At 43.6% G+C, this 26,578-nt stretch overlaps 1 protein-coding gene across 1 annotated transcript in view; it reads left to right on the forward strand.

Annotated features, from left to right (window-relative positions):
* Positions 1-26,578, forward strand: part of GFRA4 (GDNF family receptor alpha 4) — a 141,968-nt gene that overhangs the window by 55,093 nt on the left and 60,297 nt on the right. Inside the window, 1 exon segment of the mRNA XM_087962685.1 lies at positions 21,980-22,255. Coding sequence (XP_087818811.1) covers positions 21,980-22,255 — 276 coding nt within the window.

Consider the following 26,578-nt stretch of genomic DNA (forward strand, 5'->3'; position numbering starts at 1 on the left):
CTTTTCGGTGAACCCTGGCTGGTGGAGAAAGGAAAGCCTTTGATTCAGTGGTGGGATTCAGCCGGTTCACACTGGTTTGAGAGAACCGGTGGTTAACTTTCTGTGCAGTTTGGTGAACTGGTTGTTGGAAGAAATCATTAGGGGCAGAGAACCGGTTGTTAAAATTATTTGAATCCCATCCCACTGCTTCGGTTCCCCCCACCTAATTTGGGGGTGTTGCCAAGGAAGAAGGAGAGGTTTTCATTTCGTCTCCGAAGAAGACGGAGGAGAGGTCCCCCTGAGAGCTAGGATGGAGGAAACCTCTTGCAGGAATTCATCAGAGGAGGCCAGTAGCTAGGAAGAAGATCTTATCTTCTCAGTAGGTCATGAAAAGACAGTTCTAGTTTTGTGTTTTTGTGGCTTTGCCTGAAGGATGCTTTGTTCTTGGTATGGGGTCAGCTTCAGCCTGACCAATGCCTGAAGGCACCTTGTCTGGATGAAGCGCCAACGGAATGAAAGAAACACAGTTCTCGGCTGCATCAACAGAGGGATAGAATCCAGATCACGTGAAGGGTTAATACCACTTTATAAGGCCTTGGTATTGGAATCCTGCATCCAGTTTTGGTCACCACGAGGTAAACAAGCTGTCGAGACTCTAGAAAGAGTGCAGAGAAGAGCAACAAAGAGGATTGGAGGCTAAAACATACGATGAACGGTTGCAGGAACTGGGCCTGGCTAATCTAGTGAAGAGAAGGACCAGGGGAGACAGGATAGCAGTCTTCCAGTATCTCAGGGGCTGCCCCAAAAGAAGAGGGAGTCAAGCTATTCTCCAAAGCACCAGAAGGCAGGACAAGAATCAACGGGTGGAAACCCATCAAGGACAGAAGCAACTTAGAACTAAGGAGAAATTTCCTGACAGTGAAAACAATTAAACTTGCCTCCAGAAGTTGTGAATGCTCCAACACTGGAAGTTTTTTTAAAAGATGTTGGATAACCATTTGTCTGAAGTGGTGTAAGGTTTCCTGCCTAAACAGGGGGTTGGACTAGAGCAGTGGTCCCCAACCTTTTTTGTACCAGGGACCAGTTTCACGCGGAAACACTTTTTCAAGGACCAGGTAGGGGCGTGAAGGTTCCAATAACAAAAACCTTAATCATTATATTTAGTATGTGATCTGAATGCAACAATTACGTTTTATATTAGGCACTTTCATGAACTATTACACTATAATATCAACTCACCAGGCAGTCTGTGACCCTTCTGCTGTCTCATCGTTGTCTCGTTTACCCTTTCCAAAAAAAACTCTCCAATGAACTCTGTTTCTGGCTCATTTGGCGAGGGCTAGCTTGCATTGCTGATGCAGGATAAATACACACCAAAGAGTCAAGCACGGAAGTTAGACGAGGGCAGAAGTGGATGTCTTTCAAAATAAGACACCCGGAAGCAAAAACATATTTTTATATATATTTTAATCACGATTATTCATTCTTTGCGGCCCAGCACAAAATGATCCACGGACCAGTACCGGTCTGGGGCCCGGTGGTTGGGGACCCTTGGACTAGAGAACCTCCAAGATCTCTTCCAACTCCGTTAGAATAAGTTGCTTATTGTGTCTAGTATTCTATTAGAATAGAATATCAAGGAGAGAAGCAACATAAGAACTAAGGAGAAATTTCTTAACAGTGAGAACAATTCATCAGTGAAACAACCTGCCTCCAGAATTTGTGGATGCTCCAACACTGGAGGTTTTTAAGAAGAGATTGGACATCCGCCTGTCTGGAATGGTATATGGTCTGCTCGAGCAGGGGGTTGGACTAGATGATCTCCAAGGTCCCTTCCAACACCATTATTCTATATTCTATTGTTCCAATTCGGGAGATGTTGGATAACCCTTTGTCTGAAGTGGCGTAGGGTTTCCTGCCTAAGCAGGGGGTTGGACTAGAAGACCTCTGAGGTTCCTGTCCAACTCTGTTCTTCTATTCTATTCTAAAGTTCCATGGAAGGATGGATGAACGGATGGGGGCACCCAGCATGGGACGACAAGGCTGCATTGATTGCCAAGAATGTCGACGGCTACCCCAAGACTTGCCGGAGGTCAGCGTGGAAGACGTCAGACTGGGAATCCAGCCAGAAGAAGAGAGACACTCATAACTTAAGAGGAGGGGTTTTCGTGGGAATGGCCGGAGGGGAACGGGAGATAGGAGACCCTTTTTGACCTCCGTGGAGTCTTCTGAACCGAGCGTGAAATGGGAAGAGAAGACGTCAACCTCCTCATGTTTGAAGACCCTTGCTCCAGATAGTGCTCTCTCTTGTAGTGGTTTAGTGCTGGTTTTATCTTGAACTAGGTGGATACCCGTGCTTTGCTACAAAATTATGTGATCAGGCTCTTCTTCTTCTGGCTGTTGATCAGGGTGGCTGAAAATTGGAGGGTCTCTGGACCCCATATTTGGAGGTCTACTCTTTCTTAGGTCTCACGCCATACCTGTCTAGTCAGAGAATCTATATATAAATAAAAGCGAAATTACCACTCACACCTCATCACAAAATCTCCAGAATTGTAAAGCCTACAAACTTGAAATTTAGCATGCATGTTCCTCTTGACTTCTAGGGGCTCAGAAAGGATTTTTCGAAATGACCATCAGAGCATTTAGAGTATTTCCTATATTATTATTATTATTATTAATTATTTATTATTATTATTATTATTATTATTATTATTATTATTATTAGTATTAGTATTAGTATTATTATTAGTATTAGTATTAATATTAATATTATTAACATGCTCTGATGCCAAGGAGTTCTACTCCCCCTCCCCACCTGAAAAGAAATCTCTTCCAAATGCAGAACACAAGCAGAGGAGAGGAGTTTCGGTTTCAGTTTTAGTTTCACAGCAACAACCAGCTTTAGTATAGAACTTTAGTATAGAGCTAAGCCACGCCCAGGATCCTTGCTGTCTGCTTCTTGCTCACACAGCAAATACTGCTTCAGTTTCCAAACAGCTCTCAATTCTCACACACTGACAGGACACTAGCCAGATGAATACTGGTGGATGCTGGTAGGCAGAGGCACTAACTAAGCCTGATCACATAATGTTGTAGCAAAGCACGGGTATCCACCTAGTCCAAGATAAAACCAGCACTAAACCACTACAACAAAATTAAGAGCAGACCCAAAGTCTAGTCTAGGGTTGATTGAGGAGGGATGTCCAACCTTGGCAATTTTTTTGTCTCTTCTAAAAGATAAATTGGAAGGAAGGAAGGAGAAAAAGAGAGGAGGGGAAAAAAGAAGAAAGGAAGGGATGGACTCCCTCTTCTTTGGGGCAGCCCCTGAGATATTGGAAGACTGTTATCATGTCTCCCCTAGTCCTTCTTTTCATCAAACAAGACATACCCAGTTCCCGCAACCGTTCTTCACACGTTTCAGCCTCTAATCCTCTTTGTTGCTCTTCTCTGCACTCTTTCTAGAGTCTCAACATCTTTTTTACACCGTGGCGACCAAAACTGGATGCAGGATTCCAAGTGTGGCCTTACCAAGGCCTTATAAAGCGGCATTAACACTTCATGTGATCTTGATTCTATCCCTCTGTTCATGCAGTCATCATTTGGGAGTCCTCTTGGAATTCAATTAGTGAAGTTTCTTTTTCTGCCTCTTCCTCCCCTCTGAAAAATTCTGTATAAAATGATTCAGCTTTCTCAATTGAGTCAATTCTATATCTCTGTTCTTGCCATGTAAACATTAAACCTTCGAGAGTTCTGGTTTGAGCTTCTTCGGTGACAGACTGAAACCTTGTCTCTGCGAGGCTTCAATCCATGCTCGCCGCTGGAGTGCCCCAAGCCAGCTGGTTTTGGGGCTAAGCCACCCCATAGAGGTGGTGAAGAAGGGGGAGACTGCCTGCAGGGTTGAGGAGAGCCGCATCTCTCCTCCCCAGCTGGCCATTACTCCCTTTCCCGAAGATGGTTGTAGCGGTGGTCAGAAATGGCCACCACAAAGAAGAACTTGACCGGAAAAGAATGTGCAGGAGGAAGATAAGAAGAGAAAGTTTTGGTTGACCAGGTCAAACAGCAAAAGCAACAAATAAGGTACCCTGGAATTTAAATTTAATAACATTGTTCCCAAAGAAGATTTTGAAGCTGCGAAGGAGAGAGAGAAGGGAAAGGATTAGGGTTTTTTTTTCTTCCCTTCCTTATACTGACAGCTAAGAGACTTAAGCAAGAAATTGAAAAAAAATCCACTTTAATAGGCATCTAAGCTGAAAATAAAAGTCAAAGGGATAATAAAGATTTCTGGATATTTAAAAGTTTTTAAAAGCAGGAAAGGAGAAAAAAAGAATAAAAGGGCAGGATCTGGAAAAATGGAGGAGACTGCCTGGAACTAAGGAATGGAACTGTAACTAAAAGGAACTTACAGTGAAATTTCAACAAGATTCCTCAAAGATACATCTTAATTGAAACTTGGTAACAAAATAATAGAACCCCAGGAAGAGAAAGTGGGAAAAAAGAAGCAGAAAGAAACAGCCTTGGATTATTTGGATTACTTGGTGATTTTTGGGTTTTGCATCTGGATGACTAAAATTAACCAGGTGGTTGTTTAAAAGTCTTTAAAATGGTATCACTCTTAGAAGAACTGAAAAGGGAACTTTAAACATGGAAAGAAGATGCACAAGAAGGGAGAAGTTCTTTTGGCTTTATGTTTCAATTCTTAGAAATGGAGATCTGGAACTATGAGAAGCAACAAGAAACGCTTGCAGAATAAGAAAACTGGGACAAAGAAGAAGCCATTTTTAATGATCAAATAATTTTAAGTGGGGGGAAAAAAGAAAAGGGGGGAAAGAGAGTGAAAGGTTTAAGACTAGAAAAAACAACCAAACAGAAGAAGAAGAATTTGAAAGATAAGCATAATATTAGAAAGCAACAGAAGAGGGGATTACAGATGAGAGAGTTAGAAGTAGAGAGACGAGGGGGTAAAAAGGGGAGGGAGAAGAAGAGGGGGAAGAAGGCAAAGAAAAGAAGTTGTAAAAGACAGAAACAAGAAATGGAGAAACAGGGAAAAGATATAAGGATTGTAACCATAAGCTTGTTTAGAGATAATGGGTGAAAATTTAATTGCAAAAGGGATTCTGCAAAGGTACATAAGATAGCATTGTTATATTATAAACAGAAATAATTTTAGAAAACATGATTAAAATGATGGATAAAATATTTACTGCCAATATTTCTATCATTATCTCAGCTAGATTTTGTCCTTTTTCTTCCTCTATGTTTTGGAATCTAAGATAAAATTCTGATCTGTCCATCTCCCATCTCAGCATACCACTTTTATCTTGTTCAACCACAGTTAATCTGTTATCAATGTCTCCAATCTTCTTGTCTCTTTGTTTATCTTCTTCAATTTTTTGGAGTCTCTCACCATACTTCATCATCATTTGTTGGATGTTCTCCACTTTTTCATCGGTTTTCCCTGTTCTTTGTTCAATGTTCTCTGTTCTTTGTTCAATGTTCTCTATTCTCTTTTCAATATTCTCTGATCTTGTTTGAATATTTTGAATTCCTTGCATAATCATCTGCAGAGTCACTTTTTCTTGTTCTTTTTCTTGCCTTAATATTGTCTGTATTGAACGTTGTCCTCCAGATGGTGGAGAGGAAGAAGTGGAAGCTGAAGAACCAGGAGCTGTTAATTTCCTACTCATTTTGAAGAGTTCAAAATCTTCAGGTTCTTCTAGACCTTAATCCAGCTGTAAAATAACCAATTGCAGTTCCAAATAAAAATAGTAGGAAAAAAGTAGAATAGTAAGAAAAGAGAAGCCAAATAGTAATAATAATAGAAAAAGAAGAAAAAATTTCTTCAGGTTCTTGTATACCTTAATCCAATCGGTTGGTTAGATGACAGAAAAAATTCAAAAATGAAGGAAAAGACCATAAACACACCATGAACACACACACAAAAGGAAAAGTTGTAAAATCCTTAAAAAAGGCGAAAAAGTGAAGAAAAAGGCTAAAAAAGAAAGGAAAAATTCTTCAGGTTCTTCAACACCTTAATCCAATTAAGAAGTCTCAAATATAAAAGTATGCATAAAAATAAACCAAAAAAAAAGTAAAAGAAAAAGAAAACAATATGGAAGGTAGATGGAAAGACAAAAATACCAGGAAGGGAAAGAGAAGAAAAAGGCTACTCCCTTAAAAAGAAAAGGAAGGGGAGCATTAATACTAAAGCTTTTCCTTTAAAATAAAAAGCAGACGTAGAAATTTAACTTCCAAAGACAAGGAAAAGAAAAAAGAAAAAAAAACAAGCTCCAGAGAGCCAAAAATCCAAATAGCTGTTGCAAAAAAAAAAAAAGTAAGCTGATGAGGAGGGGTAGCACAGCGTTGAAAGAATAAAAAGAGCACACTGCACTTTGTTTGATTATCCAAGGCTCTTGTTATAACTCTCTTCTCCAAAGACTTATCACCTTTTCTTTTCCTAAGCTTCAACACCAGACTCCAGCTGTTGATAGAAACCCAGAAGAGCACCTGTAATAATACTCTCCCGTGCTCTTCCCTCTATCTTATCAAGCAGGCAATGTCCTTGAAACGAAGTCTCAGTTCTTTCTCAGCTTTGTCTGGTCAAAAGAAAAATAGAATATTTCCAAGCCTCTAGTTGGCAGTGTTACAAAGTTTCTTTAGCTTTCACTTTCCCCCTCCTTTTTCAAGCAAAATATAATAAAAATTAATTAAAAAAAAGAAAAAGATATTTAAAAAATAACTAAAAGGGAGTCTCTGGCTTAAAATATTATAAAATCAAAAAGGAGAGAAGAATATATAAAAAGAAGAGAGAAAAAACCAGTCCAGTTTCAAAATATAAGATCATGTGTAGAAAATCCAGCAATGAGGGGGAAAAAAAATATTACTTTGATGTTCCTGTTTAAAATCGCCGCTTAATCACTTCTGTCAAAACTTTTACAGATTCTTTCTTTCCCTTAGGGTGTCCTTTCAAGTCTTAAAATAAAGAAAAAGTTCTCACCAAACCGGCACACTCTCTCTTTCCGTTCTCTTTCATTTCGGAGCTGTCCCAACTTCGGCAGCTTTAATGGCTGCCTCTTTGCCGCTGGCAAAAAGAGCTTCTCCTGGATCTACCAGGGACTTTGCGATATCCCTGGGATCGACAGGATGCGCTCTTTACAATCACCGTCTCTTCGGGATGGTTTAGATCCACTTGGACCATCCAGGAGCAAAGATATCGGCTGTGATCTCAGATCCCCAAGATCGCATGCCGTATCGTCGCGACGCCAGCTCCACCCTCTCTCTTGTTAGCTCCTTGAAATTGGGAAATACGTCTCCTGTTCTGTTGTGGAAATTTCATCATTGTAGTTTGTTTTGGGTTTTTTATTTCACCTCCAACTGCTCATTGAGTTCGGACTGTATTGCTTTCTTTTGAAGACTATTTTTGAATAAGTTTAATCTCCAACTGAGAATTATTGAACTGTGGGGCCAAGTTGGAGGCATTAAAGGACATTTATTTATGTTTTGGATTTTGTTACGTTTGTGTTACACTCTGGGTCATCACACTAGTATTGAGCAAGGTACCACATATACTGTATCTGTGCATTTGGTTTTTCTTGCCTAAATGTAGAACCTTACTTTTTTTTTGCAGGGCAGTGGTGGTTGTAAGTATGGCCTGTGCCCATACCTTAAATCTGCCTTCTCCATGTCTGTGTTAAACTACCCTGGCTGGAGGTCCTTTGGATAACTATTGCAGGCTTAGAAATTCTGGGAAATTGCTCCTAACTCATCCAGAGGGCAGGATATCAAGGGAGGCCATCTCCCATTTATTCTTCCACCTCTCCTTGAAGAAAATATTTTGACCTGTAGAGTCATCTGTCCAGGATCCAATTTCTTCTCGCTTGCCCTCCCCTTCCAATTTCCCCCTAATTGTGCAATTTTGTCTGCAAACGGCCAGCACCTGAAATATATCTGTTATCCTAAAATGATAACTTGGGGTGGGGGAAACGAGACACACTGGAAAGGAAGAAATAGTTGAGGAACTCAAGATGTTTCTGTGAGCACAACCAACCATCTGTTCCTTTCAACATGCCCCAGATACGGTAATCCTCAAGTTACAACTGCAATTGGGCCCACAATTTATGTCGCTAAGCGAGACATTTGTTAAGTGAGTGTTTTTTAAAAACCTCTAAAATAAGAGAACACTCACCCTAAATCGAGATTGGAGAAGGTAAAACCAGCTCCTTGCCCACTGCTAACATGTCCATTAAAGGAGGAATTTATGAAATGGAGAACACCTGTCCATTTAGGATAGGGTAGGGTAGGGTAGGATAGAGTGGAATGGAATGGAATGGAACAGATGAATATAGAATACAACAGAACCGAACAGAATAGAAAATATGGAAAGGAGTGCAGTGGAATAGAACAGAACAGAACAGAATGAATATAGAATAGAACAGAACAGAATAGAAAATATGGAATGGAATGGAGTGGAATGAAACAAAACAGAACAGAATAGAATGAATATAGAATAGAACAGAATAGAAAATATGGAATGGAGCGAACAGAACAGAACATAATGAATATAGAACAGAATAGAATAGAATAGAAAATATGGAATAGAATGGGATGGAGCAGAACAGAAAAGAACAGAAGATAACAGAAGAGAATGAATATAGAACAGAACAGAATAGAAAATATGGAATAGAATGGAGCAGAACAGAACAAAACAGAATGAATATAGAATAGAACAGAACAGAATAGAATAGAATAGAAAACATGGAATGGAATGGGATGGAGCAGAACAGAAAAGAACAGAACAGAATAGAATAGAAAATATGGAATGGAATGGAGCAGAACAGAACAGAACAGAACAGAATAGAAAATATGGAATGGAGCAGAACAGAACAGAACATAATGAATATAGAACAGAACAGAATAGAATAGAAAACATGGAATGGAATGGGATGGAGCAGAAGAGAAGAGAAGAGAAGAGAAGAGAAGAGAAGAGAAGAGAAGAGAAGAGAAGAGAAGAGAAGAGAATGAATATAGAACAGAACAGAACAGAATAGAAAATATGGAATAGAATGGAGCAGAACAGAACAGAACAGAATAGAATAACAGAGTTGGAAGGGACCTTGGAGAACTTTTAGTCCAACCTCCTGCTTAGGCAGGAAACCAGGGGTAGGATTCAAAAATCCCAGCAACTGGCCTACCGGAACTTCCTATTTCTGGCTTCCGGTGGGCCTCCAGAGCCTGTGAGAGACCATTTTCACTCTCCCAAGGGTCCGGAGGCCTCCTCCGGGCCTCTGGGAGGACGAAAACAGCCTCCCCCGGGCTCTGGAGGCTGACCAGAAGCCGGAAACAGGCTCATTTCTGGACTTCTGGAAGGCCCCTTTTCCCCCCTCCCAGAGCCTCCACGCAGACCTGCACTTACCTGCATCCAAAATGGGTTGCAGGGAGACTCTGGGAGGGGAGGAGCAGGGTGGGCAGGCCCAGCCGGTCAGTTGACATACCGGTTCGCCGAACCAGATGTAACTTTTACATCCAGTTCGCCCAAACCAGTCCGAACCGATTGAATCCCACCCCCTGCAGGGAACCCTATGCCATTTCCAACAAATAGGTTGTCCAATCTCTTTCATTGGTACTAACAGGCGTTATGCATGTTCTGTTTCTCTGCATTTCTTTATTTTAGTCTTGGGAAATTTCAAAAACGAAATGGTTGGGGGAAAGCTTGAAGCACTACCTAAGGCAGTACGGAGTGGGGATTTTGTTCACTGTGGGAATCTCTTTTTGTGTCCTGCCATATCATTAACATGTAATAAACAACTGGAAGATGGTTGCCTTATATATACACGGTATATATATATATATATTTTTACTAATTGCAAAAAAAAAATTGACCATTTTCATCGCACACGGGCTGAATCCTTCTTCATCTTCCCATTTCTCTTCACTTTGCGGGTGGTGAAAATCCATTTGTCACGCCCAGTACAATTGCATAGCAGGGATATTTTATCCCTTTTCTCCATTATATCATTTTGTTTTAATCCTTATCTGTCCTCTCCTTCCTGCTCCCCTGCCAGATAGCCTTGAAGAGGCTTCTGAGAAGCTCGGATGCCGTAGATTAAAAATAATAAAACAGGGGAAAAAAGTAAAACCCGAAGAAATAGTCATGGGTCATCGTGAAGCAGCAGAAAAAAATTGTCCTATTAAAACCACCGTATCCAAGATATGGCTTAGCACCTCCCATGTTGTTGTTTTTCACAGAATAACAGAATTGGAATGACCTTGGAGGTCTTCTAGTGCAACCTCCTCCTACAGCAGGAGACCATCTATCATTTCAGACAAGTGGCTGTCCAGAAGCCTCCAGTGGATGGAACAGCCACGACTTCTGCGGGGAAACGGTTCCACCGATTGATTGTTGTGTCAGGAAATTTCTCCTTAGTTCCAAGTTGGGTCTCTCCTTGATGAGTTTCCATCTGTTGCTTCTTGTCCTGCTTTGAAGAATAGCTGGACTCCCTCTTCTTTCGGGCAGCCCCTCAAATATTGGAAGACTGCTCTCATGTCACACCTGGTCCTTCTAGATAGATAGAGGTATAAATGAGTCAGAGAGAGATGATAGAGATAGAGACAAGATTGGATAGATAGATAGATAGATAGATAGATAGATAGATAGATAGATAGATAGATAGATAGATAGATAGATAGATAGATGGATGATAGAGGGAGAGGGAGATATGGATGGAGAGAATGGGAGAGAGAGAGATGATGATGATGATGGATGGAGAGAGAGATGGAGAGAGATGTTAGATGAGAGAGAGAGAGACAGAGACAGAGACAGAGAGACAGAGAGAGATGATGGATGGAGATAGATGGAGATAGATGATAGATTAGATAAAATAGATGATGGATGGATGGATGGATGGATAATAGATAGATAGATAGATAGATAGATAGATAGATAGATAGATAGTAGATAGATATAGATGATTGGTTGGATGGATGGATAGGTATGAGAGAGAGAGAGAAATAATGGTTAAATGATGGATGGAAGAATGGATAGGTGGATGGATGGATGGAAGGAGGGACAGATGAATGAGAGAGAGAGAGAGAGAGAGAGAGAGAATGGCAAATGGATGGATGGACAGAGGGAAGGAGGGATGATAGCCAGATAGAACACCATTTCCTTTTTCTGCCCCACCGTTTTGAAATGTGCCCCCTTCCTCTCCTCCCCCAGGGCCCCTCCCAGCCTGGGATCCATCCTCTTTTTCTCTCAGGGCAGCGGGTGAAAAGCCACTTCCTTGCCCTTCCGCCCCCTCTCCAACCAGGCGCCAATCGCTTCCGGCCTTTGGGGAGATGTTCCTTCAGCAGCAGCCCGGCTGAGCTTTTAATTGTTTCATTTACTTGTTTATTGTTGGCATCGATTTTCACAAAGCCTCCCAAAGCTCTTTGTCAATTGCAAAGGAGAGTCCAAAGCATTTAAGAAGCAAAGTTCCTCTAGGGACAACAAGGGAGGGGAGGAAAGTACATTTAAAAATACTACGGGCAGCCCCCCCACTCCCGAAATAAAATATATTTCATTGTGCAGCCAGATGTCGCGACTCATTGGGTTTCTGCAAGAAATGCCATAATTTTTGACAAAATTGCTTTACTTGGTTATGAAAACACAGGGGGGTCCTCAGCTTATGACTACAATTAAGCCCCAAATTTATGTCGCAAAGCAACACACTGGTTCAAAACTTTTAGCAACCGGTTCTCGGCCTGGTTGCTGGGTGGGCGTGGCCTAGTCAGCCTCCTGCACCATGGTGGGAGGGGGGCGTTTTTGCCCTCCTGGGGCTCCGGAAGCTTTCCTCAAGACTCCAGGAGGGAGAAAATGGCCTCCCCGGGCTCCGGAGGCTCTCTGGAAGCCAGAAACGTGGCCCATTTCCGGTCTTCTGGAGCCTCCAGGTGGCCCATTTTTCACCCTCCCTAAGCCTCCGTGCAGGCCCTGTACTTACTGGGGATCCAAAATGGGTCACATGGGGGCTCCTGGGAGGGGCGGAGTGGGGCCAGGGGGAAGGATATGCTGGTTCACCAAACCGGCTATTAAAAATGATAAAATTAGCTACCGGTTCGCTCGAACCGGAGTGAACCGGTAGCAGGCCATCCTGTTTACCTCATTTTTGTGCCACAGTTGTTAAGCAAATCATGGCATTTGTTAAGTGAGCCAGACCGTATCATGCCCCTGTTGGAATCTGATTCCAAGTGGGAGGTTGAGCAGCTGACAGGGAGTGGGAGTGTGGCTCCGGTGGCTGTGGAGGAAACTAGGGAAGGGCACAGGCTGGCTGGGCCTTCAGAGGAAGACCCAGGCCCACCCCCTCTTCATCCTAGGGCATGCAGGGAGGAACGGAGAAGGGAGTGGTTACGGGGGAGTTACGTGGGTTACGGGGGAGGAAAGGGCCCTGATCCCCTTCATTATCCATACCTAGGAAAACTGTTTAAAAAGGCAAACTTGCTGGAAGCAAAGCATGCATTATCTTGGTTTGTCAAGTCTTATCTGAGTTCCGTCATCCTCCCAACTGTGTGTGTTTCATTATCTTTTGGAAGTCTGCCAATTATTATCCTGGCCTGTCGTGTTAATTACTTTAGCATCATTTGTGTTGGTTTTTATTTATAATTTATATTTACTTTGGGTTCGGACTGAATTTCTTCCCTTTAAAGACTGTTCTTGGGAGAGTTTTTTCCTCCAGCCGATGATAACTGGACATCGGGGGCCAAGTTGGAGGAATTCAAGGGACTTGGCCTACTTTTGTGACTTCGTTGCTTTTGCGCCACGCCCCTTTGGGTCATCACAGAAGGTTGTTAAACAAGTCTTGACATTGCTTGTCAGAAGGTCACAAAAGGGGATCCCGTGACCCCCCAGGGCACTTATGACCACCATCGTAAATACGAGTCGGTTGCCAAGTGCCTGAATTTTGATCAGGTGACCCTGGGGATTCTGCAACGCTTGGCCACTAGTTCATACTTATGACCGTTGGGTTGTCCTGGGGGGGGGGGTCACAAGATCCCCTTTTGCAACCTTCTGATGAGCAAAGTCAATGGAGAATCCAGATTCCCTTAGCAACCGTGTCACTAACTTCACAAGACAGATTAACAGAGTTGGAAGGGACCTTGTAGGTCATCTAGTCCAACCCTGCTGCCCAAGCAGACCCTATACCATTTTTGACAAAGGGCAGTCCAGTCTCTTCTTGAAAGCTTCCACACCTGTGCAAGAAAAGTTGCAAAAACGGGGCAAACTCACCTAACAAAGGTTTCGCTTAGTGACATAAATTTGGGTCTCCAATGTGGTCGTAACCTGAGCTCCATTCTCATCTTCTGCTACCCTGTAGGTTTTGTTTAGCCTTTCAATGAATCTTCCAGCCTGAATTCACAAACGACACCAAGCAAGAACCTCATTTTCTTGCTAGACGCTGAATCCCACATCCCGGAATCCACTGGATCTCCTTCCGATGATGCTAAATAGCCCTCAAATGTCTCAAAACCATTATGGCCAGACCAATGCAATGGAAAATTGGCTAAAATTAACAGAAAGGGTCCTTTTAAAAAAAAAAAAAAAAAAGCTTTATTAGAGGAAATCCTCTCCGTAATTGGGCTTGATAAGATCCTGGCGCCGTTCTCCCCAAAGTCTTTGCGGCCCTTGGTATCTGATTAAGCGCTAAATTTTCAGAGAAATGGACTGATTGGAAGGACGGGGAGAAGCAATGGGCCCCCTGAGAGGCTCCATTAACCCCAACTGATTATGTAATAGAAAATATAATTCCCTTTTAAGGCTGAGTCAATAGAAAGGTGGAAAAACGAAAGGCAGGAACCTTAAGAGGACGTGGTTTCCCTGGTTAAAAAAGTTCCTGAATCTTCAGTCTTCCTCTTTGTAAATCTCCGGGCATTGTCTCTCTCTCTCACACACAGGACGATGCAAGGAGAAAATAAATTTATTTTGGCAACCCCCAACATGTATGAACTTTAGCAGGATTAGCCTCACAATGGAGGAGCAGACGGGCATCATTAATAACAAGATGGGTTTCCATTCAGAGGAGAGTAAGGAACACTGGGCCCTGTCTAATAAAATTAAATTCAATGGGGAAAAAGTAAGATTCTTGTTGTGGTCCTTCGGCAGCCTGCGGAGCTGGTAGCAGAGTCGGACAGTGGGGAGGAACAGGGGCCAGTCCAGGAGTCTGGAGAGGGCTCGGACGAGGGACCTGCGTCCGACACAGAGATGGAGCCAGGGCCATCTGGGAGTGATGTGCAGCCTCCGGAGACTCCATAATCTGACAGCAGCAAGGCAGAGGAACAGCGGGAGCCTGTTCCCAGTGCGCACATGCGCAGAGCTGCCAGAAGGCAAGAACAGTTAAGACAAAAGGGGCGACTCGGGAGTAAGGCTCGGAGATCATTGGCCCCTTCCATATGACATAAAGGAGGAGCAAAAGGACGGGAGCCTTTGCAGGAAGCAACTTTGTTCGTTCTGATTGGTTTAAACTCTGAAGCTCCGTGTTGACTTTGTGCTCCGTTTGGCCTTGTATCACTAATTGGCAATTTAGTCGTTGGCAGCATTTCAAGGGAGATGAAGGTGGGTGCTTATCAGCCTTATCCCGAAGGACTGTGGCAGACTTCATTGGGACTATTCACAAACTGTTTGGGACTCATCGTGGGCTGGGAATGTATATAATTCCCAGCCGTTGAAATGAAAACAAGGTGTTGGGGGAACAGCATGTGATTGTTACCATCTCAGGAAGCCTTGGTCAGAACAATTCTACATTCAGGCAAGAAAAAAACCAATGGGCAGGTATCATCCAGGTACCCTGTTTCCCCGAAAATAAGACCCGACTGGAAAATAAGCTCTAACATGATTTTTGTCCCACAGGATGCTCGTAATATAAGCCCTGCCCCGAAAATAAGCCCCGGTTAAGATTGTCAGCCAGAAGGACGTGTTTGGAACCATATTTCCCCCAAAATAAGCCCTAATGCGTCCTTTGGAGCAGAAATTAATATAACACCCAGTCTTATTTTGGGGGAAACATGGTAGACTTACGATCACAATTCACCCAAAAATTGGGTGAGTGAGTTTGCCCCCATTTTACGACCTTTCTTTAAGTGGCAGGCATTAAGTGAATCACTGCAGTGGTTAAGCTATTATCTCAAACGGTTGTGAAGGGAATCTGGCTGCCCCTGTAAACTCTGCTTGTCAGAAGGTCTCCAAAGGCAGGGGTCCCCAACCACCGGGCGCGTGGACTGGTACCGGGCCGTGAGCACTCTCTACCGGGTCGCAAATAATTTTTTTTTTTTTTAAAAAATGGCGGTTTTCTTCACCTTCGGTGAATGCTGCTGGGATCGGGATCAAGGACACAAATGAAAGAAGGGGAGGGAGGAAGCAACCGGCCTGTCCTTCTCTCTGGGTCAGCTCTCTCAGTCGCTCTCTCGCTCCTCCACCAGCCCAGGAAGAAACTGCTTCAAAGAGCGGGGGCTTTTCCTGCGCCGCAGCGCCTCCGGCGCCCGTTTCTCCCCACCCCATCCGCCCGCCCGCCCGGCTGGGAGCCAACCAGTGCTCTATTCTGCCTGCCTGCCTGCCTTCGTTAATGGTTGAATCGAACAGCTTTGGCTGAGTAAAAGAGGCGAATAGTTATTATTCTCAGCCGAAGCTGCTCCCAAACAACCAGAAACTAAGGCAGGCAGGCAGGCAGGCAGAACGGGACACTGTGGATTGAGCTGCACAAGGCGCGCGCTGGCGGGCGGGGTGGGGTGGGGGTGAAACGGGCGCTTCGGAATAGCTGCGGCGACAGGAAAGCCCCCTCCTTCTCCCCCCAGTCCTTGCAAAATTTTCTGCTTGAAACCGTCCCCTGTACAAAAAGGTTGGGGACCACTGTCCAAAGGGGATCGCATGATCCCTTGGGAAACAGCAACCGTCGTAACTATGAATCTGTTGCCAAGAGTCTGAATTTTGATCACATGACCACGGGGATGTTGCAAAGGTCGTAAGTACGTAAAACGGTCATAAGTCACTTTTTTCAGTGCCGTTGTCATTAAGTGAACTGTTGTAAGTTGGGGACTACCTGTGTAGAGGGCATTGCCAGAAGGATCTCAGGGTCCTAGTGGACAATCACTTCAATAGGAGCCAGCCGTGTGCTGCAGCTGCCAAAAAAGCCAACCCGATCCTGAGCTGCATTAACGGAGGGATAGGATCAAGATCAGGTGAAGTGTTAATACCACTTTATAAGGCCTTGAAGGTAAGGCCATGCTTGGATGTAAAAAAGATGTTGAGACTCTAGAAAGGATTCAGAGTAGAGCAACAAAAGATGATTAGGGGACTAGCTAAGATAGGAATAACAATTGCTGGAATTGGGTTATAGAGCATATGCATCGGAGATAAATTCCTTGTGTGTCCAATCACACTTGGCCAATAAAGAATTATATTCTATTCTATTCTGTTCTGTTCTATTCTATTCTATTCTATTCTATTCTATTCCATTCTATTTTCTATTCTATTCTATTCCTTCCAATATTTATTCTATTCTATTCTATTCTACATTCTATTCTATTCTATTCTATTCTATTCTATTCTATTCCTTCCAATATTTATTCTATTCCTATTCTATTCTATTCCTTCTATTCTATATTCTATTTTCTATTCTATTCTATTCTATTCTATTCTATTCTTATTCTATTCTATTCCTTCCAATATTTATTCTATTCTATTCTATTCCTTCCAATTTCTATTCTATTCTATTCTATTCTATTCTATTCTATTCTATTCCTTCCAATATTTATTCTATTCTATTCATTTCTACTCTATTATATTCATAATTCTATTCTATTCTATTCTACTTATTCTATTCTATTCATTTATTCTATTCTATTCTATTCTATTCTATTCTTTCCAATATTTATTCTATTCTATTCTATTCTATTCTATTCTATTCTATTCTATTCTATTCTATTCTATTCTATTCTATTCTATTCCTTCCAATATTTATTCTATTTTCTATTCTTTTCTATTCTATTCTTTTCTATTTTCTATTCTACTCTACTTTACTCTATTCTATATGTAGTCCGGAGAAAAGATTCACTTAACAACCGTGTTACTCCTTTAACAACTGCAGTGACTTCCCGAACAGATGGGACAAGAAAAGTCGTAAAACGGGACAAAACTCATTTAACACATCTCTCACGTAGCAACACACCTGTTGGGCTCCATCGTGGTTGTATGTCAAGGACTTCCTTCTGTAGAGGCTAACCTTGGCAAACGACAAACCCCCCCACCCCCCCAGGATCCTTTGCCAGGACTCCTAAGGTGGGGGGATGTTGTGTACAGGTACAATCCCACCTGCTACGGTAAGGCGGTGGATGAGATGCACATCCTGAGAAGCACCAGAGAAATCTTGGTATGGCTGCGTTGTCTGCATGTGTGTTTGTGTGTGCGTTGTGTTGTTGTTTTTTTACAAGACACAACGCAGAGCTGCACATTCCAAGTTTTTTTTAATTATCTCATTAGGGGTAATGAAGCCGAGAGCCTCAGGGCAGGGAGCTAAATACGTTGTGTGAGTTCAGCTGGAGGTGAGATCGAAACCTGGGAATTTCTCCTGTGTGTGTGTGAGAGAGAGAGGAAGTCAGGCCGCAGGAGACCTTGGCGCCCAGAATAGCATTTCGGGTGTCTTTAAATGTCTTCAAATGGAGTCTAATGACGAAGAACAACTTCCCTTGAGGCACAAGAGATAAAAGAACGGGAGTCAGTCTCATCACAACTGCCTGCCTGCCTACCTACTCTACCCATCCACCCATTAATCCATCCATTGTAATCTTTCCTTCCTTCCTTCCTTCCTTCCTGCCTGCCTGCCTGCCTGCCTGCCTGCCTGCCTGCCTGCCTGCCTGCCTACCTACCCTATCCATCCAGCCATTAATCCATCCATTGTATTCCTTTCTTCCCTCCCTCCTTCCTTCTTTCCTCCTTCCTTTCCTCCTGCCTGCTTGCCTGCCTGCTTGCCTGCCTATCTACCTACCCTATCCATCCACCCATTAATCCCTCCATTGTATTCCTTTCTTTCTTTCTTCCCTTCTTCCTTCCTTTTTTCCTTCCTTCTTTCCTCCTTCCTTCCTACCTACCTGCCTGCCAACTTACATACCCTATCCAACCATCCATCCATCCATCCATCCATTCTATTCCTTCCTTTCATTTGTTCTTCCTTTCTCTCTTTCTTACCTGTTTTCTTTCTTTCTTTCTTTCTTTCTTTCTTTCTTTCTTTCTTTCTTTCTTTCTTTCTTTCTTTCTTTCTTTCTTTCTTTCTTTTTCTTTCTCTCCTTCCTCTTTCTTTCTTTCCTTCCTTCCTGTCTTTCTTTCTTTCCTTCCTTCCTGTCTTTCTTTCTCCTTCCTTCCTTTCCTTCCTTCCTTTCTCACTCTCTCTCCTTCTACTCAGTCTTTTTCTGTCTGTCTGTCTTCTTCTTTCTTTCTTTCTTTTCTTTTTTCTTTCCTCCCTTCCCTCTTTCCTTTCTCTTTCTTGCCTTCCTTCTTTACTTCCTTCTCCCTCCCTCCCTCTCTCCCTCTCAGGATACAAATAAAAGAAAGGGTCATTTTATTTTTATTTATTTATTTATCTTTGTCAATTGCTTACAAGATAACAGGTATAAGTAAAAACATAGTTATTATTACATGGATACATATAAGAAAAATAAAAAATAAAAGAAACAATAGGACACGGACGGTAGGCACGTTTGTGCGCTTATGCACGCCCCCTACAGACCTCTTAGGAAAGGGGTGAGGTCAATAGTAGACAGTCTAAGGTTAAAGTTTTTGGGGTTTGGGGAAGAAACCACAGAGTCAGGTAGAGTATTCCAGACATTGACCGCTCTGTTGCTGAAGTCGTATTTCTTGCAATCAAGTTTGGTGCGATTAACCTTGAGTTTGTATCTATTGTTTGCTCTTGTGTTGCTATGGTTGAAGCTGAAGTATTCATTGACAGGTAGGACATTGCAATGTATGATTTTATATACTATACTTAGATCAGACCGAAGACGGCATAATTCAAGGTTTTCTAGGTCTAGAATTTCAAGTCTGGTGGCATAAGGTATTCTACAACGAGTAGAGGAGTGGAGAACTCTTCTTGTGAAATATTTCTGGACTTTCTCAACTGTGCTAATATCAGATACGTAATGTGGGTTCCAACTGAGGAGCTGTATTCGAGTATTGGTCTAGCAAATGTTTTGTATGCTCTAGTTACTAGTGTGATATTACCAGAGAATAAGCTACGCAGGATTAGGTTAACAACTCTTAATGCCTTTTTGGCTATGTAGTTACACTGGGCTCTAGCACTTAGATCATTAGAGATGAGTATTCCAAGGTCCTTGACAGAGTTTGGATCTTCAACAAGATCTTGACTATTCAGCCTGTATTTTATTTTCTGATATTTTTTTTGCCAATATGTAAGACAGAGCACTTATTTGTTGAGATTTGAAGTTGCCATTTGTTTGACCATTCTGATACATAGTCGAGGTCTTTTTGAAGGGTAGCAGTATTGTCTGTGGTGTTGAATAGCTTTATATCATCAGCGAAGAGAACGCAGTTGCTCTTAATATGATCACAGAGGTCATTTATGTAGAGTATGAAGAGAGTTGGTCCTAGAACACTGCCTTGGGGGACACCACTGTTGACAGGTACAGAATTTGATAGGACACTCCCAATTTTGACCATTTGTTGTCTGTGTGACAGGAATGCTCCTATCCAGTTATGCAGTTGTCCAGAGACACCATAAGATTTTAGTTTTAGGAGTAGTTTGTCGTGTACCACTGAATCAAAGGCTTTACAGAAGTCTATGTAGATTGCGTCTATTGCTTTGCCCTGATTGAGTTGTGTAGTCCATATGTTTTTGCAGTGTAAGAGTTGCAGATTACAGGATAGTTTTTTTTCTGAAACCAAATTGTTTATTAGAGAGTAGGTTGTTTGTCTCTAAGTAGAGGATGATAGTTTGGTTAATAATTGATTCCATGACTTTACAGGTGACGCAGCATAAAGAGATTGGTCTGTAATTTTCAACTAGGCTTGGCTCTCCCTTTTTGAAGATGGGGATGACTGTGGATTGTGACCATAGTTTTGGCAAGGAGCTGGTCCTGAAAGATTTCTCAAAGATTATGCTTAGAGGTTCGGCTATGGCAGTGGATAACTTTTTTTAAGAAGTAGGCACTTATTCTGTCCGATCCAACAGATAGGGATGGTTTAGATTGCGCAGTGCTTTTTCAACATAGTCTTCTGTAAAATCGATATTTATTAGATCATTGTAGTTGTCTGGTTCGACTAGGAAATACTGGGCATGATCCATTGCTGTTTACAAATACTGAGCCAAAGAATGTGTTAAAGAGATTGGCTTTAATAGTGTCATCATTGCAGTCTTTACCATTAGTTCCTTTCAGGGTAGGGTGGACCTTGGGTGTTTTAGTTTGTTGTTTACAAAATTGTAGAAAGCACGGGTGGAATTGGTGCGTAGAAGGTTTTCCTCTTGTTTAATGTGATAATTGGTACATTCATTCTTTATCTGGTGGCATAAATTTTTGTATCGGCTTTTGAAGTTGGCAATGTGACCAGATTTGTTTTTCCGCCAAAGTGATTTCTTTTTGGATTGAAGCTTCCTTATTGTTATGGGTAATTTTTTTTTCTGGTTTTGGGAGTTGTTATTGGTACATATAGTTTGATGACTCTTTTGACTTCAAGTAAAAATATGTTGTAATGGTCTTCTACAGTATTGCATCCAGAGAATAGAAATTGCCAATCATGGGATGAGAGATTGTTGTTTATAAGTTGCCTTTTTTGAAGTTATAATTGGGGATTCCGTCGTTGTGATGATTTTTGTGTGGACGTATGTTGAGACAAAAGTCAATTATGCTGTGGTCACTGTTGGAAAAGGGTTCTTTAATTTGTATTCTGTAAATCAAATTAAAACTATTGCAGAAGATGAGATCAAGGCAGTTGTTAAGTCTAGTGTTGTTGGTTACTAGTTGTTCTAGTCCCAGATTTGTTACTGCATTGTAGAAGGTTGCATGTGTGGGTTCAGTTGTACATTGGTTAAGGGTAATTTGCAACACTCCAGTTGCTGCAGCATTTAATTTTGACATAATCGCCAAGAACTCAGGGTGGCAAATGCCCAGCCTATTGCTATGTCTCTTGAAGCAAAGATCTTCCTGGAGGGCACCGTTAGATTATTTTCCTTTGCGGTGCATTTTTGTGCCAATCCTGGATTTATGTTTGCAGTCCAAAACAAAAGAAAAGCAAAAGAGTATTATAAAATATGGGATTTATTTTATCAATGGCTAGATAAGGAAATAGAGAAATAAAATATACTACAACATAAATATAACATAATAGTTAAGATAATACAATTTAATGATAGATTATAATTGATTGTTGTGAAATGAATGATACTATGAACTAGGTTTTATAACAATTGAGATTTGCTTGAAAAGGATGATGCGAGTTTGCAACTACAGTCTAACAATGATTTGATGATAATATTATGCGGATAGTAGTCTTGTACGATTTTTATGATTTTTAATATAAAATTAGGAGGGAATGACTGTTGATATTGTGCACAAGAGATATGTACCAACTGACACACTGTACAATGGAAAGATTTTATTTGATGTTGTATGTTATGTGTTCGTTTATATTTGTTGTTAAAAATAAAAAAAATATTTAAAAAAAAACCCGGCAGTGGTTCACTCAACAAATATGTCAAGGAAGGTCGTAAAACGGGGCAAAAACTCGCTTAATGACCATCTCACTCAGCAACGTAAATGTTGGGCTCCCTTGTGGCCAGAAAGCCGAGGGATACCTGTATTTTGTTCAGTGAACAAATGGTTGCAAGCCGAGGAAACCTTCCAGCAGGTCTCTTTAGAATCAGAAAAACAGAGTTGGAAGGGGCCCTTGGAGATCATCTAGCCCAGCCCCGCCCACCCGCCAAAGCAGGGAAATACCTCATTTCTCTTTCTCATCTCTCTCGCTCCTTTCCAGAAGGCATGACCCTCCTCAGCTCAGCCCACGACTGCCTGCAGGCTGGCGAAGCTTGCACCAATGACCCCAGCTGCAGTTCCAAATTCCGGACCCTGAGGCAGTGCATCGCTGGTAACGGCGCCAACAAGCTGGGCCCGGGCGCCAAGAGCCAGTGCCGCAACACGCTGACCACCCTCCTGTCCAGCCAGCTGTACGGCTGCAAGTGCAAACGGGGGATGAAGAAGGAAAAACACTGCCTGAGCGTCTACTGGAGCATTCACCACACCCTGATGGAAGGTCAGTGAGCCCCCCGCCCCCCATGGAGGGTGTTGATGGGGGGGGAGCTGGGGATATCATGCCGGTGGGGGTACCCAGCAAGCGGCGGAGGATTGGATCAAGGAACGGAGAATGTTTCTAGCTCAGTGTTGAAATGAGGGGGTCCTTGGTGCTCTCTCCGCTGGGTGGTTTTCTTGCAGACGTTTCCTGACCCAACTAGGTAATATCATCAGTGGTAGGAGGGATGGGGTTTGTGGAGAGAAGGAGAAGGAGGAGGACTGTGGGGTCCTTGGGGATTTTCTTGCAGACGTTTCCTGACCCAGCTAGGTAATATCATCTGTGGTAGGAGGGATGGGGTTTGTGGAGAGGGAGAAGGAGGAGGACTGGGGTCCTTGGGGACTTTCTTGCAGACTTTTCCTGACCCAGCTAGGAATATCATCAGTGGTAGGAGGGATGGGGTTTGTGGAGAGAAGGAGAAGGAGGAGGACTGCGGGGTCCTGGGGGATTTTCTTGCAGACATTTCCTGACCCAGCTAGGTAATATCATCAGTGGTAGGAGGGATGGGGTTTGTGGAGAGAAGGAAGAAGGAGGAGGACTGGGGGTCCTGGGGAGAGAGCAGACATTTCCTGACCCAGCTAGGTAATATCATCAGTGGTAGGAGGATGGGGTTTGTGGAGAGAAGGAGAAGGAGGAGGGCCGGGGTCCTTGGGGATTTTCTTGCAGACTTTTCCTGACCCAGCTAGGTAATATCATCAGTGGTAGGAGGGAGGAGGTTTGCAGGGAGGAGGAGGAGTGTGGGGGGGACTGTGGGGTCCTTGATGCTCTCTGAGCTTGGTGGTTTCTGTGCAGACATTTCATGACCCAACTAGGTAACATCATCAGTACTAGAAAGGAGGGAAGGAGGAGGAAGGAGGAGGAGAATGACTTCTTAGTGGTCCTTGGTGCTCTCTGAGCCTTGTTTTCTTGAGAGCATTTCATTACCCAACTAGGTAACCACATCAGTGTTAAAAGGAATGGAATTTTGGGGAGGGAAGGAAGGAAGGAAGGAAGGAAGGAAGGAAGGAAGGAAGGAAGGAAGGAAGGAAGGAAGGAAGGAAGGAAGGAAGGAAGGAAGGAAGGAAGGGAAGGAAGGAAGGAAGGAAGGAAGGAAGGAAGGAAGGAAGGAAGGAAAAAGAAGGAAGGAAGGAAGAAAAAAAGGAAGAAAGAAAAAAGAAGGAAGGAAAGAAAGAAAGAAGAAGGAAAAGAAGGGAGGGAGGGAGGGAGAGGGAGGGAGGGAGGGAGGAAGGAAGGAAGGAAGGAAGGAAGGAAGGAAGGAAGAAGTAGATTTAGTTTTGGGTTGCCTATAAAAACCTTTTATCACAGAAGCTACCAAGCCAGGAAAATAATGGGGATAATAGAAGGAATGTAGAAGGCCAGAAGGAGTTTTCTTTGATAGATAGATAGCTTGTCAACTGACTCATATTTATGACAGTTGCAGTGTCCTGGGGTCACACAGTCCCCTTTGTGACCTTCCAACAAGCAAAGTCCATGGGGGAAGCCAGATTCGTTTAACTACCATGTTGCGCACTTAACAACTACAGCGATTCACTTAATGACCATGCCGAGAAAAGTCGCCAAATGGGGCAAAATTCCTTTAACAACCATCTCACCTAGCAACAAGAATTCTTTTTGCAGTCGTAAGTTGAGGACCCCCAGAATTTTCTCATTTTTGGAAGGCTCAGCTGGTCTCTCTCTCTCTCTCTCTCTCTCTCTCTCTCTCTCTCCCTGTAAATTTCAAAGGTGTCCTTAGAGTGTGAAAAAAATACTGACCTGTGGTGGTATTCTACCAGTTCGGTCCAGTTCGCGAACCGGTAGTAAAAAAATAGCCCCGGTTTGGCCAAACCAATGTTTCTTTCTTTTTCCCCTCCCGACGATCAGCTGTTCCTATGATCAGCTGTGCTGGGATCCCCCTCACTGTCTTACTGCTTCTCCCAGGAGGAAGGAAGGGAGGGAGGAAGGAAGGAAAGAAAGAAGGGAGGGAGGGAGGGAGGGAGGGAGGGAGAAAGGAAGGAAGGAAGGAAGGAAGGAAGGAAGGAAGGAAGGAAGGAAGGAAGGAAGGAAGGAAGGAAGGAAGGAAGGAGAGGAGAGGAGGAGGAAGGAAGGAAGGAGAGAATGATCAGCTGTTCCTATGATCAGCTGTGCTGGGATCCCCCTCACTGTCTTACTGCTTCTCCCAGGAGGAAGGAAGGAAGGGAGGAAGGAAGGAAAGAAAGAAGGGAGGGAGGGAGGGAGGGAGGAAGGAAGGAAGGAAGGAAGGAAGGAAGGAAGGAAGGAAGGAAGGAAGGAAGGAAGGAGAGGAGAGGAGGAGGAAGGAAGGAGAGAATGGTCAGCTGTTCCGATGATCAGCTGTGCCAGGATCTCCTCACTGTCTTACTGCTTCTCCCAGGAGGAAGGAAGGAAGGGAGGAAGGAAGGAAAGAAAGAAGGGAGGGAGGGAGGGAGGGAGGGAGGGAGGGAGAAAGGAAGGAAGGAAGGAAGGAAAGAAGGAAGGAAGGAAGGAAGGAAGGAAGGAAGGAAGGAGAGGAGAGGAGGAGGAAGGAAGGAAGGAGAGAATGATCAGCTGTTCCGATGATCAGCTGTGCTGGGATCCCCCTCACTGTCTTACTGCTTCTCCCAGGAGGAAGGAAGGAAGGGAGGAAGGAAGGAAAGAAAGAAGGGAGGGAGGGAGGGAGGGAGGGAGGGAGGGAGGGAGAAAGGAAGGAAGGAAGGAAGGAAGGAAAGAAGGAAGGAAGGAAGGAAGGAAGGAAGGAAGGAGAGGAGAGGAGGAGGAAGGAAGGAAGGAGAGGATGATCAGCTGTTCCGATGATCAGCTGTGCTGGGATCCCCCTCACTGTCTTACTGCTTCTCCCAGGAGGAAGGAAGGAAGGGAGGGAGGGAGGGAGGGAGGGAGGGAGGGAGGGAGGGAGGGAGGAGAAAGGAAGGAAGGAAGGGAGGAGAGGAGAGGAGAGGAGAGGAGGAGGAAGGAAGGAAGGAAGGAGAGAATGATCAGCTGTTCCGATGATCAGCTGTGCTGGATCCCCTCAATGTCTTACTGCTTCTCCCAGAAGGAAGGAAGGAAGGAAGGAAGGAAGGAAGGAAGGAAGGAAGGAAGGAAGGAAGGAAGGAAGGAAGGAAGGAAGGAGAGGAGGGGAGGAGGAAGGAAGGAGAGAATGATCAGCTGCTCTGATGATCAGCTGTGCGAGGATCTCATCACTGGCTTACTGCTTCACCCAGGAGGCCTCCCTGAGGCCCAGGAAGCAAAAAGGGACGTGAGGGGGGTGTCCACGATGAGTGGGGGGAGCTGTGTGCCCCCCTCAATGCTCCATTTTTTGCCTTCCTGGGCCTCAGGGAAGCCTCCTGGAAGGTCCCAGGCGTCTTCCCCAAGGCCCAGGCGGCCAAAAAACAGATCTCAGGAGGGGGCTGCAAAAAAAGAAGAAGAAGAAGCCACACCCACCCAGTCACATGACTATGCCCACCTAGCCACGCCCATCTAGCCATGCCCGTAGAACTGGTCGTAAAAATATTTGCATCCCACCCCTGATCCCGACACAGAGGCAATACTCATTAAAAAAAATTCCCTTCCATTGTGGCACTGTGGCCAACCACTTACCTTGGTTTCTTTTCTCTCTCTTTTTGGAACAAATTCAGGCCAACCTCCTCCGTGCCGACCAAACGTGCAATTTTTCTTTTCTTCACGGCGCTGACATTTTTACATGCACGTTTCCTCGGGGGCGCATTTTGGCACTGGCGGGTTTTGCAATTTAAGCCAGATGCGATACACATTTCCCCTTAATAAGGTACATTGGGGAAGGGGGTATTTTTTCCCCCCCTTCCTAAAATGCCGCTCTCTATCGCAGCGTCGGCTTTGCAAATCTATTCCGTTTCTTTTAATGACGCTCGTTGCTTTTACGTGCTAACCCAGAGGGGGAAACAAAAGCATCACGAAACCCTCCAGTCAAACCAATTGCACGGCCCAAATTTTTGAAAGCGCCTCGTCAATCCTTAAACACAGGCCAGGTGCTTTAGTCCTCAATGTACGACCACAATCGAGCACAAATTTATGTTGCTGAGTGAGAAATTTGTTTAAATGAATTTTGCCATCTTTTTACAATGTCCGTGCCACATTTGTTAAGCGAATCACGGCAGATAATAACAGAATAACAGAATTGGAAAGGAACCTTGGCAGGGGTGGGATTCTACCGGTTCGGACCGGTTCTATAGAACTGGTTGTTATGATTCTGCACAGTTCAGAGAACTGGCTGGGCCCGCCCCTCTCTGCCCACCCCTCTGTTCCCCACCCAGCCAGTCCTTAGTGCGCATGCACAAC

The sequence above is a fragment of the Notechis scutatus genome, chromosome 4 (genome assembly GCF_049901735.1).
Source record: "Notechis scutatus isolate UNSWTSFEM ecotype Mainland chromosome 4, rNotScu1.2, whole genome shotgun sequence".
Taxonomy (NCBI): Eukaryota; Metazoa; Chordata; class Lepidosauria; order Squamata; family Elapidae; genus Notechis; species Notechis scutatus.